The 13,868-nt window shown below is 35.3% G+C and overlaps 1 protein-coding gene across 2 annotated transcripts in view; it reads left to right on the forward strand.

Annotated features, from left to right (window-relative positions):
* CPED1 (cadherin like and PC-esterase domain containing 1) overlaps positions 1-13,868 on the forward strand; it is a 269,131-nt gene that overhangs the window by 113,477 nt on the left and 141,786 nt on the right. For both annotated transcript variants that reach the window (XM_049641732.1, XM_049641733.1), the window contains exons 7-8: positions 11,830-11,972; positions 12,750-12,822. In XM_049641732.1, coding sequence (XP_049497689.1) covers positions 11,830-11,972; positions 12,750-12,822 — 216 coding nt within the window. The remainder of the gene's footprint in view (positions 1-11,829; positions 11,973-12,749; positions 12,823-13,868) is intronic.

Below are 13,868 nucleotides of genomic sequence, written 5' to 3' on the forward strand. Positions count from 1 at the left end.
ACCAGAAGGTGGAAGGAACAAGGGATGCATTGTCCTCCAGATCCCTAAGAAGGAATGTGGCTCTGCTAACACCTTGATTTTAGACTTCTGGCCTCCATAACCATGAGATAATAAATTTCTACTGTTTTAAATCACCAGGTTTGAAGTAATTTATTACAGTAGCCTCAGGAAATTAAAACAGTTTGCATTGCATTTACTGATGTTTCATTGACCAAAGAGCTTCACAGGGCTAAACCAAGACTCAAGAAATGAGGAAAGAGATTCCACCTCTGAATGGGAGGAGGTGTGGTGGAGGGGTTGAATACAGAGGTTGGAAGAATTTGTGGCCAGTTTTTCCAAATTGCCACACCACTGTAAAGAAGGATTTTCACATTGGAGCAGATTGTCAGCAGGTTTCATGGGATGGGATTTATTTAGACTAGAGAACAAGGAAGTTTTTAAATTAGGGGCAGGAGAGGGGCACCTGGGTGGCTCAGTTGGTTAAGTGTCTGACTCTTGATTTTAGCTCTTGTGGTTTATGAGTTTGAGTCCCGCGTCGGGCTCTGTACTGTCAGTGCAGAGCCTGCTTGGGATTCTCTCTCCCTCTCTCTCTCTCTCTCTCTCTCTCTCTGTCTGCCCCTCCCCTGATCACTCCACCTTCCCCCCCAAAATAAGTAAATAAACTTTTTTTTAAAAAAATTAGGGACAGAAGACAGCAAAAGAGAGAAAGGGAAGAGTATTTGACCCGATGACTTCTCTACTCCTTGATGAGAACGAAGCTTCTAATAGTTGTGTGTTCCTCATCGAGTAACATGGAAAAACAATATCTCTCCCCATAAAAAAATTGGTGGGGAATCAATGTGTTTAATTTGTATCTCATTGTATATGTTAAATTTTCATGTTTAATCATGGAGTCAAAAACAACTCAAAGGAGAAGCAGTGTTGACTATTTAATAATTGTTCATACTCAATTCAGCTCACTTATATTCCACAGTTGTTTAAAGGATACCTGTGTGCTGGGCAATGTGGAGAAGGACTCAAAAGAGAAATGTTGGTTGTTGCTTTCAGGGAACCCTCCAGTTGGGGAGAGGGAGGGAGAAAGACATTTATAAATAACTTTAATACCGAGCGGAGTGCAATAAATGGCTGAGTTGCTGGGACAGTCAAGAGTAGGAGAAAATTACTCAGCTGTAGGAAAGTGAGGTAGGTTTCATAAAATAGGTGGCATTTTAGCTGATCTTGGAAAAATGAGTAGTGTGTCTTTAGAAATGGAGAAGGGATAGTTGCATTTTCTTTGGACAGACATCATGAAGCATAGGAACATAGGTTATAGTCTCAGAAGTATGAGCTGCCTTATTTATTTGGCTAGAATGTGTATATATTTCAGGGTGGGAAAAATCCTAGGGTAGCCTACAGTGGGAGGGTTGGAGAGAAAGAAAGGGAAAAAGACATCGGGTTTGTGGAGTAGGGGAAACCAGCAAAGGTATGTTAGAGTCAGATCTGGAAGAGCTGGGATTTCATGCACTGTAAAATGTAAAATGACAGTGGGATCATTTCTGAATATATTCTCATATATGATCTCATTTGATATTTTTAAGAATCCTATATCCATTCTATAGATAAGGAAATCAAGATTCATGATTTAAAGAGATGACAGAACTAACAAACGTGATTAGGATTAGGACTCAGATCCTCAGTGAATAAAATCTCTCTTAATTCCCACTTAACTACTTGTAGTTTTAAGCAATGCTCTGTATGCCCTCCATAAAGCATATTGACTGCTGAGCCCAAGAACTCAGTGTCTGAGGCAAGCATTTGTATGCTTACCTCATCATGCACTGAGGAACTATCGGTGCAAAAAGAGATAGACTTAGTTCTATAAAAGCAAAGGAATGTTTATAAAGGAATCTATCTGGGAAAATTTCTTGGAAACATTGCAGGTGAATTCTATGTGGTGTAACAGCTTTCGTGGGGTCAGGGAGAATTGTGAAACCTAGTATTCTGTCTGCCCTGAGATTTCTTTGCAAGTGTCTTTATGTTCTTACATAATTGTGGCTATAACCAATGCATTATGGGTGAGGTTTCCATAAAGTAGATGAGTAACAATTCCAATTAGTTCACCTTCATGCAAATAAAATACCTTGGCTGTGTGTTACAAAGTTGACAAAGGAATAACATTTACGTTTTTTAAATTAAAATAAGGTGTTTAAAATTTTCATGCATTGCTTTTTCTTTTGAATACTCCTATAAAAATTGCTATCCCTTTGTAGCAAAAAAGATAAAAGGGCCTCTATTGTTTATTATATCGCCTCCTTCTGTGAACATTGGGATTTCTGTCCTTTATGTTTGAACTGTGCTTCATAAAAATGACTCCGGCAGCAATGAAAGAGAAAGAGGTTGGGGGCAGAGAAATCAAAAGTCAGTAGTTGGACCCCAGTGAGAAGACATTGATTTGGGCTAGATAGCAGTATATTTAATTAGAGTACTACATCATGAACTTTTAAATTGTGCATAATATTTAAATGTTCATTTAGAATATCCCATGTAAAAGAAGGAGTTTTGTTTGAACACTGGTAAGAGAGATGTATAAGGTACCTGATATAAGAGAAGTGTAAGAAAATAGTGGAGGATTGTAGTAAATCTATGGATTCAACAGACTTTAACACTCCAGCTCTCATACGTTAGGGCAAATTGGTCTATCATTTTCTTTATTGTACAACCAGAACTCATTATTTTTATAATGAATACATTTCTTCTTTTTGTGATTGACCATGAAACTTGATAAGAACTAAAACAGATACGCTGCATAAAATATCCAGAACATAAATGAAAAATATTTTGCCTTTTACTTTCTTACTCTTCCGAGAGTATTTATAGATATGAGATGGGTATCTTTCTACCAAATGACCAAATGCATCCTTGTTTGCAAATTTTTGTACTGCCTGTTACAAATATTTCCTGTTACCTGATTTCAATGTCATTTTCTACTCAAGACCAATTAATAAAAGATGGAAGGTTTTCCAAACAACTGTCAGACCTTATTTTACTGAAGGTTGAAAGAAGGCCTGTGTTTTAACTTTAATGGAAAGAGTTGTGACCTACCTGAACAATGGCATTCACATAAAGAAAATTAGTAGATATATACATACAAAATCCAATGATAAAATTTTTACAACTTTAACTTTTGCTCTTTACTGTTCAATCTCTCTGCTCCTTTATATCCCACTGAGAGATTCCAGAAGGGGCAATAAAAATAACCTGCCAGTTCTCTGAGAAGGTTGAATATAATGCAATCAGGGTTCTACCATTCAAAGCAAATAATTAAATTTTATGCTATTCACAGCCTTTTGTATTTCTGCACCTTGCTTCTGATCAATTCTCTGATATACGTGTGGGAGAATTTAAAATTTCCAACTATGAAACTGATTAAATCACATTGAATCTTCTGAGTTTCCAAGTTTAATGTATGCTTTAAAGCTTAGGGTTGTTAAGAAGTACAAATGAATAAAATTATTCATGTCACGGGAAGCATGAAACTTATTTAAATATTGGAGTTTTGATCTAATTCCAGAGAATGAGTAAAACTATCCTAATTTAGGTTCAGCTAATTAATTCAGTTTTTCCATGGTAAACCCTAAAGCAAGCCAATTTTCAATGAGCTAAAACAAATAATGAGAATATTTATGTTCTTAAATCATTTAACTTAACACAAAATTTGCTCTCGATCCAGGCAATTTAAGTTACAAAGAAAAATTCTTAATTTTTCCAAAAGGTGATTAGGCTACATAAATGCTCGAGTTATTGAATTGGTATTTTAGATGTGTGGATGTAAGGTCATGTGCTTGAGAATTCTGACAGTTTCAAACACATTTTCCATGAAAGTAAAAACACAGATGATTCATTCTTCTGTATTTCAGGGTCCATCCACATTTCTAAATCTAGTATAATCAAAACCACAATGACAGAGGTAATGCTGTGGCTTTGCAATGAAGCAGACTAGTTTTAACACCCTTACGGGTGACTTCTTGGCTATGTAACCTTAGGCAAATTACTTGTGTTCGCGTCCCTCAGTTTCTTCATCTGTAAAATGGGGAAAATGAGTGTCAACCTCATCGCATTGTTATGAATATTAACAAAAAAGTGCATGAGAAATGCACAGTGTCTGGCACGTGGTGTCAGCTTGGCTAAGGTGAACGATTATTAAATGCAACATAGAATTATATTGAAATATCACACGTGCACTAAATGAAAAATTGCACCAGTACTTGGGTTCATAATTTAGTCTTTTTTTTCTCCCTTTCTCAAATCGTTTTTCTTCTTTTTATTCTGTTGCAAATATCTGATTTGCCCTCTAAATCATATCCCTTTAAAACACAAAGGAGAGTTTTTCCTTGGGTCCAGACTGCTCACTGGCACTTCTCTGGCACTGCAGCAGCCCCCTGATGAGTGGTGGATGTGCTCCTGAGGGCCAGACACTTCCAGAGCTGTGATCCTCAAGCAGGGTGTCCTGTGTTTCTGGGGATCCATAAAGCCTCTCCAGGGGCTTTGCAGGCACATGGATGGTTTCAAGAGAATCTTCTTTCCCTGTCTCTTTCACAGATACTCTTCTGCTCCTCAAAAAAAAAAAAAAAAAAAAAAAAAAAAGACCTAACTTTCACCTCTCCTTAATATTATGGTGATGATTGGTTCATGGAGAAAAAATTCTGCAAAACAAAACAACAAAACAAAACAACTCCCCTGAAACAAAACTTGAGAAAGTGAAGGATGTCAATAGTAATTACATAACAAACACTACATAACACTGTGTAACAAATCCTGTACAACTCAGATTGTTTTCAGTTTTTAACAAAATTAAATATTTCATGATAAATCACTACGTGGCATTTTTTCCCATGTACTTTGGAAGGAGTTCAAGGAATTAAGTCATGTTGCTGTAACTAAACTCTTCCATTTCCCATTTCTCTCTCTCTCTCTCTTTCTCTCTCTCTCTACACACACACACACACACACACACACACACACACACCCTTCCATCCATATATTTCATACATATATATTTCTGTGGACAAGCTTTCTCCATGCTTACATTAAAAGTAATATTAATACTGATGCCAAACCCTTATCACTCTAGTCATAAGTAATATTCTCTTAATGGATATGTGTTTTCACTGAATAAAGAAAATTTCATGAAATTATATCCATCTAAGAGATGCATTTTCATGACAATTTTATTTTTTTATTTCAGAGATTCATTAATAAGATTTATAATATATTTCTATTGTCCTGACCAATTGTGTACAAGCAATAACTATAATCACAACTCTGGGGAAGAAAAAAACATTTTAAAATTTAGAGCCATATGGTAACTGTAATTTTAAAAACTTAAATTTATAAATACATTTTTCTTATTGAGAATTATAGGGTTATCAAAAAATCCTTTTATTTATAAAATATATTACATTGGGATAAAATGCTGAGGTATTTGTATTTCTCTGGATACATTGTGAATATTTTGCAAGTGCCTGGGAGACAGGCTGGTTAGGTTAGAGTCAGACAGGGAGATCTTAGTCCAGTCGGTAAAAGACAGAAAGAATAATAGTATCAGTCAAAAACAATAGACTTAAATTCCAAGGACATTACAAATAGGTGGATTTGAATCTATACTTATTCCCCTTTTAATTGGGACAAAGAACATAGAATCTTGGATTTCATATATTTAGAACTAAGGGTGCACTTAGTTCTACCCTTGGATGGAACGGGGTCTGAGCTCTTCTGTGCTATTTCCTTTTAAGCATTGATTATAACCTATAACGATCATCCTCTAGACTCACTTTGTGTTCCATATTAATTTGCCCTCTCTTCCGGATCATTCCTGTCAACATTCAAGCTTGCTATGTGATTATTTCCTATCCTAAACAAATGCACAAAAAAGCTCAAGAATGAAAGAGTGTTCATGGATAAAGCAGTGACTAGCAAGAGGTGGAGTAGACTTGGAGACTATTTCCACTATTTGCAGGAGCTGAGAAATGGAACAAGGGAAGGGTTATTTTTGTTTTGTTTCTTTTGTAAATTTTTTAACCATTGAAAAAGTGGTCTCTTGGACTTTGGTGGCACAAAATTATCAAGTACTTAAACATAGTTGTTTAAGTTGTTTAAGCAAGTACTTAAACATAGTTGTTAGAGGGAGTGGAGGCTGTAAAAACTACAAAATTACTTTAAAAATGTTAATTGTGGTAATAATACATAACAAAATTTACCATCTTAACCATTTTTAAGTGTACAGTTCAGTAGTATTAAACACATTTACATTGTTGTGCAACCAATCTGTAGAACCTTTTGCAAAACTGAAATTATATACCCATTAAACAACCCTGCATTTGCCCCTCCCCCCAGGCACTGGCAACTGCCATTCTGTTTTCTGTTTCTATGAATTTGATTACTCTAGACACCTCATGTAAGGGGGATCAGACAGTGTCTTTTGTGACTAGATTATTTCACTTAGCATATCCTCAAGGTTCTTCAAGCCATAGTACGTGTCAGAATGTTCTTCCTCTTTAAGGCCGAATAATATTCCACCATGTATTTTGTTTATCCATTCATCCATTGGTGGAAACTAGAGCTGCTTCCACGTTTTGGCTATTGTGAATAATGCTGCAATGAAAATGGGTGTCCAAATCTCTCTTCAGGACTCTGTTTTCAATTCTTTAGACTATATACCTGGAAGTTGAATCACTGGATCATATGGTACTTTTATTTTTTATTTTATGAGGAACCTTCATACTGAATCATTTAACATTCCCACCAACAGTGTCCAAGGGTTCTGGCTTCTTCACATTCTTCCCCACACTTATTATTTTATGTTGTTTTGTTTTGTTTTGTTTTGTTTTTTGGTAGTAGCCATCCTAATGGATATGAGGTAATATTTTGTTGTGGTTTTGGTTTGTACTTCCCCAAAGATTAGTGACATTGAACATCTTTTCATATGCTTTTTGGTGCAAAATGATTTTAAGTAGAAATATTCTTCTTCATACTGAAACAATGAAAATTTCTCTTTTATGCAATAATATTGAGAGAAATTCTAGGAAACTTTAGTAAAGTACAATGCTATTAAACACTACTCAAAGTTCAAGATACTAAAATAACTGTATTCTGCTATAGTTTCCCAGCTAGTCGAGAACATGTCTTTAAAAAAAAAAAAACAACTCTAATATTGGTTAATCTTTCATCTTTTGTTTTAACTCTTAGATTAAATTTTCTTATCTCAAAAATCCTCTTGAACTGCTGTAAGCTTCAATTTTTCAAAGGTTTTATTACAAGCCACCAGAAAAATGCATATCCTCCCTCTCTCATGAGATGGAAATAAGAGATAAACATGTCCTAAGGAGAAAAATTACTTTATCCAGAAGCTCCAATAAATTATTTCCCTTATCAAAGTCTCCGTGGTTTCTGTAATGCTATACTTAGCTTTATTCACTCAATATCTACTCTGCATTAGGTACTAGCCACCCAAAGATAAAATGGTTCAGCTTCTTCCCTAAAAGATTTCACAGTCTAGTGGTAAGAACAGACAAGAAAGTCAGCAAGTTTGCTCTCAGTGTATTGCCATTGAGAACAATTTGCCCAAGGTCTTGTGGGAAGATAAAGGGAATTAATTAATCAAGTGAAGCCCAGAATTTGGCATGAGAAGGGTTGTCAGACATGGGGAAGGGGAATGAAGTGAATAGGACTCCTTAGAAGTATTTCAAGATATCAAAGATATGATGGAAGTTTTCCTACAAATATTTTCAAGTTGATTTTCAGTTCCTCTTGTCCTTCCATTTTTAATAAATAATTTTGATCCATCTGTGTATATTTAAATGATCTTTTTCAAAGCTTATTTATTTATGTTGAGAGAGAGAAGGAAAGAGAGAGAGCACAGGGGAGGGGTAGAGAGAGAGGGAGAGAGAGAACTCAAGCAGGCTCCATGTGTGGAGCCTGACGTGGCCTCAGACCCACAAACCAGAGATCATGACCTGAGCTGAAATCAAGAGTGATGCTTAACTGACTGAGCCACCCAGGCGCTCGCAACCACGATCCTACTAGGTCATTTTCTATAAAATTTATTTTGCACAAAATTTGTATTTCAGTTTTACGATGAAGGAGGAAAATGTAGAATTTATAAAATAGTTTCATGTCATGTTAAAAGTTTTAAGACGCTCTTTTACTTATTTTTACCTTACTGCCAAGGCAGTGATTTCTTTGGGATCTAATTCTCATATTTATGTAACTCAAAAACATCCATTAAAAATCTTGATGTAGAGAGGGATAAGTCTCCTTGATATTTGAGTTTATGGCTTCATTATTTTAAACTAGCAACGAAAGTGAAAGTGCTTCTTCGGGTATTTGTTCTTGAGTTAAGAAAGCTCCTGGGTGAAATGGGTTTTTCAAGCTCTGATGGCTGTAAGTGGTATTAATATCAAATAATTTCAGATTTGCCATTGTCTAATGAGACCATTGAGCACAATTCTCTTTCTATATCTGAACACACTGAGATGCACAGAATTCAAGTAATTTGACCAAGGAAATACAGTAAGTATAACAAATTACAGTAGGACCAGATACACAAAGAAGTCCTCCACTTAGCCTGCGTGGATTAGTTAGTTACAAGGACTGATACAAGTATTGTGCCTTCTCAGGATCACTCACTGAAAGTTGATTTTTTTTTAAATACCTATCAAACACTTGCACAATTCTATTTTCATTTCTCGCATATGTAGTTTGCCACTGTACTAAATAAATTAAATAGGTCACTCATCTAGAATTTCCTTTGAACTGAAGGGCTTAGATCATTTAAAATTTGTGCAGCGAGATAGAAGGAAATGCATACAGAGACAACAATTTGGAACCGAGCTAACACAAAAATAAAACAAGTTGCTCCATTTCGAAACATGCTTTCCGAGCCCCGCTTCTCTCTCCTGTCCTCATACTTCTCGAAGGCCGCTATGTTCTGGCCCCCTGTTCTCATTGTTGGTGGCTGATGTTGGTCCTTCTCTGAGCAGACTAAGGTCTTGGGGAATTGGGGGGGACAGCCAATTATTTGGATTCTTCAGTTCTGCTCTCTCACTTTTGTTGGGAGGCATCCCACTGGAGGGGGCCATTCAACCATCATACCTCTTTATTCTCCCTTTTAAAACATTTCTATTAAAGGTTTATCATATATTTTTGAAATGTTCTATTTTGATTGGTGTCACATGTGTTCAAATTCTCAGAAGCAGTTTTGAATTTCCACAAATGCATCGCATTATGAGAATCTGACTTCAACAGCCACTCCTTTAAATGGCTGCGGACTTCTCTCGTTTTAATTGATACAAGGAGCGAACATGTGCTGAGTATTAATGTGCTGGGAGGTGGTGTACCTTATGTACATTCTCTCATTTAATCTGAGCGATACCTCTGCAAAATAGATACTGTCATTAATCCCAGTTCTCACAATTTAATAGTAACAGGCATAGAGCCAAAGTTAAACCCAGGACTTTTTGCCTCTAGTATCTATAGTGTGACCACTGTGCTATGTGCCATGACTCCTAACAGTATAGTACTTTCCACATAGTAAAATTCTCACTAAAAAATGTGAATTGAATGGAACTGAATGCATATACTGGCAGCCCATATTCAATGCTCACTGTTACAGACAGAAATTAAGAAATAATCATTTCCACAGTGGGAGAATAAATACAACCCTAAGACATTAATTTCTAATGATTTTTTGCCATGGAAGATACAATGTGATATCAAACGTATACATCTTATATGCTATACAAACATTTCCAACTTTCTTAAATTATTAACCTTGACCTTTGTGATATTCAGGAAACATTAAAATAAAAAATGCAATAATACAATCAGTAACCCTCTCTGCATAATCATGCTGAACTGAGTGAAATAGGAGTTCTTTTTATTTGGAAAAACAATATTACTCTGTTTTGACTCAAGGGTGTTAACATTTTTAGTGTTCGTATTAATTTGTTTTCTTTTGATCATACAATTATTACATTTATTTTCCTTAGTGAAATGGCAAAACATCCCAATTGCCAAATGCTAATGTTGTGTCCATAGAGTCTGAAAATGCACATCTCATTAGGTTTCTGTTTTTCAGCTGGTAAAAGTTTATGAAGTCAGGATTTGTTTCACTTGGGGGATTTTACTTGTGTATTTTTAAAGATACATTTACCATTTCCCTCAGGTTGCTTGTCTGTCCTTCATTATCATAGCAACAAAAGTTTTTCACTTTGTAGTCTTAACGCAGCTCAGAGCGATCTAGTCTGTTCTTCCAAAAACATGAAGAGGATACCTGCTGCATGTTTTTTCAAAAAATATTTTTTGTTCTTCATCTTTGAGAGATTATGTTTATCCAAAGAAAGTGTACAACCCAATATGAAGTTTGTTTTATGCTTTTTAAAAATTTTGACTTGGGGGCGCCTGGGTGGCTCAGTCGGTTGAGCGTCCGACTTCAGCTCAGGTCACGATCTCACGGTTCGTGAGTTCGAGCCCCGCGTCGGGCTCCGGGCTGATGGCTCAGAGCCTGGAGCCTGCTTCAGATTCTGTGTCTCCCTCTCTCTCTGCCCCTCCCCCATTCATGCTCTGTCTCTCTCTGTCTCAAAAATAAATAAACATTAAAAAAAACATTTTAAAAAATTTTTGACTTGAACTTTGATGTTAAGCATCTTCAAGAGGTAGTTTTGTTGTGATTGTTTTAATACTTAAGCAAATAAAAATGGCTGTTTACGACATGAACAATGGTATTTCTAAGAAAATCTAAGCCTGAGCTTTATTCTCCTTTTTGTAATACTGCCCTATCTTTTCTATCCACATGAAACACTCCTTAAACGAAAACGTTAAGAGGAGACTGAGACTCTCTTAGATTCTTCATTAGTTGGCTAGGTCTCCCATAGCAAGATGCTGTGAAAAAGCAACTTTCATGCAGTTATTTTTATTCCAATATATACAGAAAAGTGACAATACTAAAAAGCTTAGATTTGGATTTCATACCTTACAGTGGCTTTCAAGTACACTTTCTTCCGATTTGTATTGACAGCTCTCTTGTTGGTAGTATTCACCCATTTTAAAGAGAACACAGAAATCCAAAGTGAGTTGTCAGTCCAAGGTCATCTAGCTTGTAGAGTCACAAATTAAACCTGTAAGTTCTGATCACAAGTTCTTGTTAATAATTCCTTTTCACTTTCCATGATTAGATGCTGTGAAATGAGGAAAAGGGAAGCAAAAATGCTAAAGTAATTTAAATTATAAGATGTAGTGCACCCTATATTCAGTTGAAAGGCTTAAAAATTAAAAAAAATTTGAGAGAGATAGAGCATGAGCGGGGGAGGGGCAGAGAGAGAGGGAGACACAGAATCCGAAGCAGGCTCCAGGCTCTGAGCTGTCAGCACAGAGCCCGATGCGGGGCTCGAACTCACAGACTGCGAGATCATGACCTGAGCCTAAGTCAGACGCTCAACCGACTGAGCCAGCCAGGCGCCCCTTAAAAATTTTTTTTAAATGTGTACAATCTATACATATTGCATATTATGTACATAATAGACATTGAATATTATATACATAATATTCATTTATAACATACTTTTAGTATATTATATACACTTTCAGTATATTGTATGTAAGATATATGCGTATGTATATACACACCCTATACATATATATTATATATAGGTTACCAAACTTTCCTATTTAAGGAGTTTTTTTGAACATGACAGGAAGATATAACCTAACAGAATCTTTCAAACCGGTCACCTTGGAAATGATAGACAAACTGAGATTATTGACTCAATAGTTAACCCTTTACTTTGTTCACAGTTGCAAACATTTTTTGAGACATTCCTGACAGCCAGTTCACCTCTTCAGGCTTTTGATAATATGAAGGAAGCAATTAGCAAACTCCTCCTAGCAGCTGAAGTATTCAGTGAAACATCTACTCTGGGACCAAAGGCCTTCAATAGGTAAAAACAAAATTTAACATTAAAAAAATTAAAAAACCCCAATCTAAAAATTATTAGTGAAAATATATCTTAATTATTACAAGTAGGTGCTATTTGGAAAATGTTATGTCAGTATATAAATATGGGCTTGCAAGCATCTTTCCATATTTGTAGATCCTACACTTCAAAGCATGTTACAGACTTGTTAGTGTCTAGATAATAGTGACAAGAAATAAAGCACACATTATTTAAGTGGATTTTAATTGTATCTCCTTTAAGCTTAGGTATTTCTATCATATGCACTTTGCATTGACTAGGTGTAATTTTACTTATGGCCCTTATTAACAATAGTCAATAGCTACTATTTTCATGTTACAGCCTACTTCGACGTAATTTAATGCCCTTTTTCTAAAAAAAAAAGTTAAATTTACAATGTCAACAAAAAGGAGGTGGCTCAATTAAGCTTTATCATGCTTCCTATGTGAATAAGAATGCCCAGCGTGTAGGAGTAGGAGAGTTTCCTTCTCCATATTTGCATTTTCATGAAGTAAACTCATATGTTTAATGCATTATTAAACTCATTGTTTAATGCTTTATATTTGTATTTTCTGTAAGGAACAAAACAAATTCCAATTTAAAAATAGGTTGCATGTAATTCCATATTATCCAAGCCACTGCTCTCTTTAATTAATACGTATCTTGAAATTTAACTGTAGTAACTGTTAATAATGCATCAAATGATAGAGCAAATGTAGCAAATAGAATATATTTTTATATTACCTTGTGTTTTTATTTCAGATGCAGATTATGTTTTCAACTTTTAACTTTTGATATTGGTTACTACAATTTCAGGTACCCTGTTGTGCTCCAGGTGCGTATGCCAAAGGCTTTCTGTGAGCTTCCCGCCTTATGCTGAATGATCTATGTGCGTGTGTGTGTGTGTATGTGTGTGCACGCGTTGTTTGCATTCATAATAACCAACCAATAAGTAGCAACTTATATTAAAGTCACTGCAGGCTTATATTTTACTGTAGTTCAGAAAATTAATTAATGTATGGAGAATCTATGATTTGAGGTCCAGTCCCTACTATGCCTCACTGTGGAACAGGCACAGATTTTTCTATGGTTCAGTCACTGTTTATGAAATAAAGTGGTAGACATTTGGGTAATAGAAAATAGCAGTTACCCAGCTTATTCCCTTATATATATATATATATATATATATATATATATATATATATATATATCTTATTCTTTACATATAGATATTTAGTTGTTTTTTTTTAATGTTTATTTTTGAGAAGGAGAGTGAGTGAGTGGGAGAGGGGCAGAGAAAGAAGGAGACAGAGAAGACTCTGTGCTGTCAATACAGAGCCCAGTGAAGGGCTCCAAGTCATGAACCCTGAGATCATAACCTAAGTGGAAGTCAGATGCTCAACGGACTGAGCCACCCAGGTGCCCCTAGGTATTTAGTTTTAAATTGGCCTATATTTTAATTTAAAAGCCATGGGAATTTTTCAAATATATGTTTTTTTTTCCTAGTATAAAATATGTGTACATTGAAGAGTGTTTTTTTGTATACCCTGATTCTTTTGCTTCCTTTCAAATTAAATGAACTCATTCAGATCATCTCCTACATATTTCTCATCTAAAATATCCCTTTGTGGCAAGAAGATTTAAAAACATTGAATAAGTCTACAGAAAGCTTTATTTTGGGGTATGGAGTAGGAAGAAGGGAAGAGGAGCAAAATAAAATTATGAACAATCAGATTTCAACTTCATATTGCATTGACTGCGTTTCAAACTATTGTACAAGGGGAGTGATTATATCATATGTGGCTCAGACATTTAGTTTAATAGCTCAAAGACTCATTCATAAAATTTTGAAACTTCATGAATCTACATTTTAAATTATTC

Source organism: Panthera uncia, chromosome A2 (genome assembly GCF_023721935.1).
Source record: "Panthera uncia isolate 11264 chromosome A2, Puncia_PCG_1.0, whole genome shotgun sequence".
Lineage (NCBI taxonomy): Eukaryota > Metazoa > Chordata > Mammalia > Carnivora > Felidae > Panthera > Panthera uncia.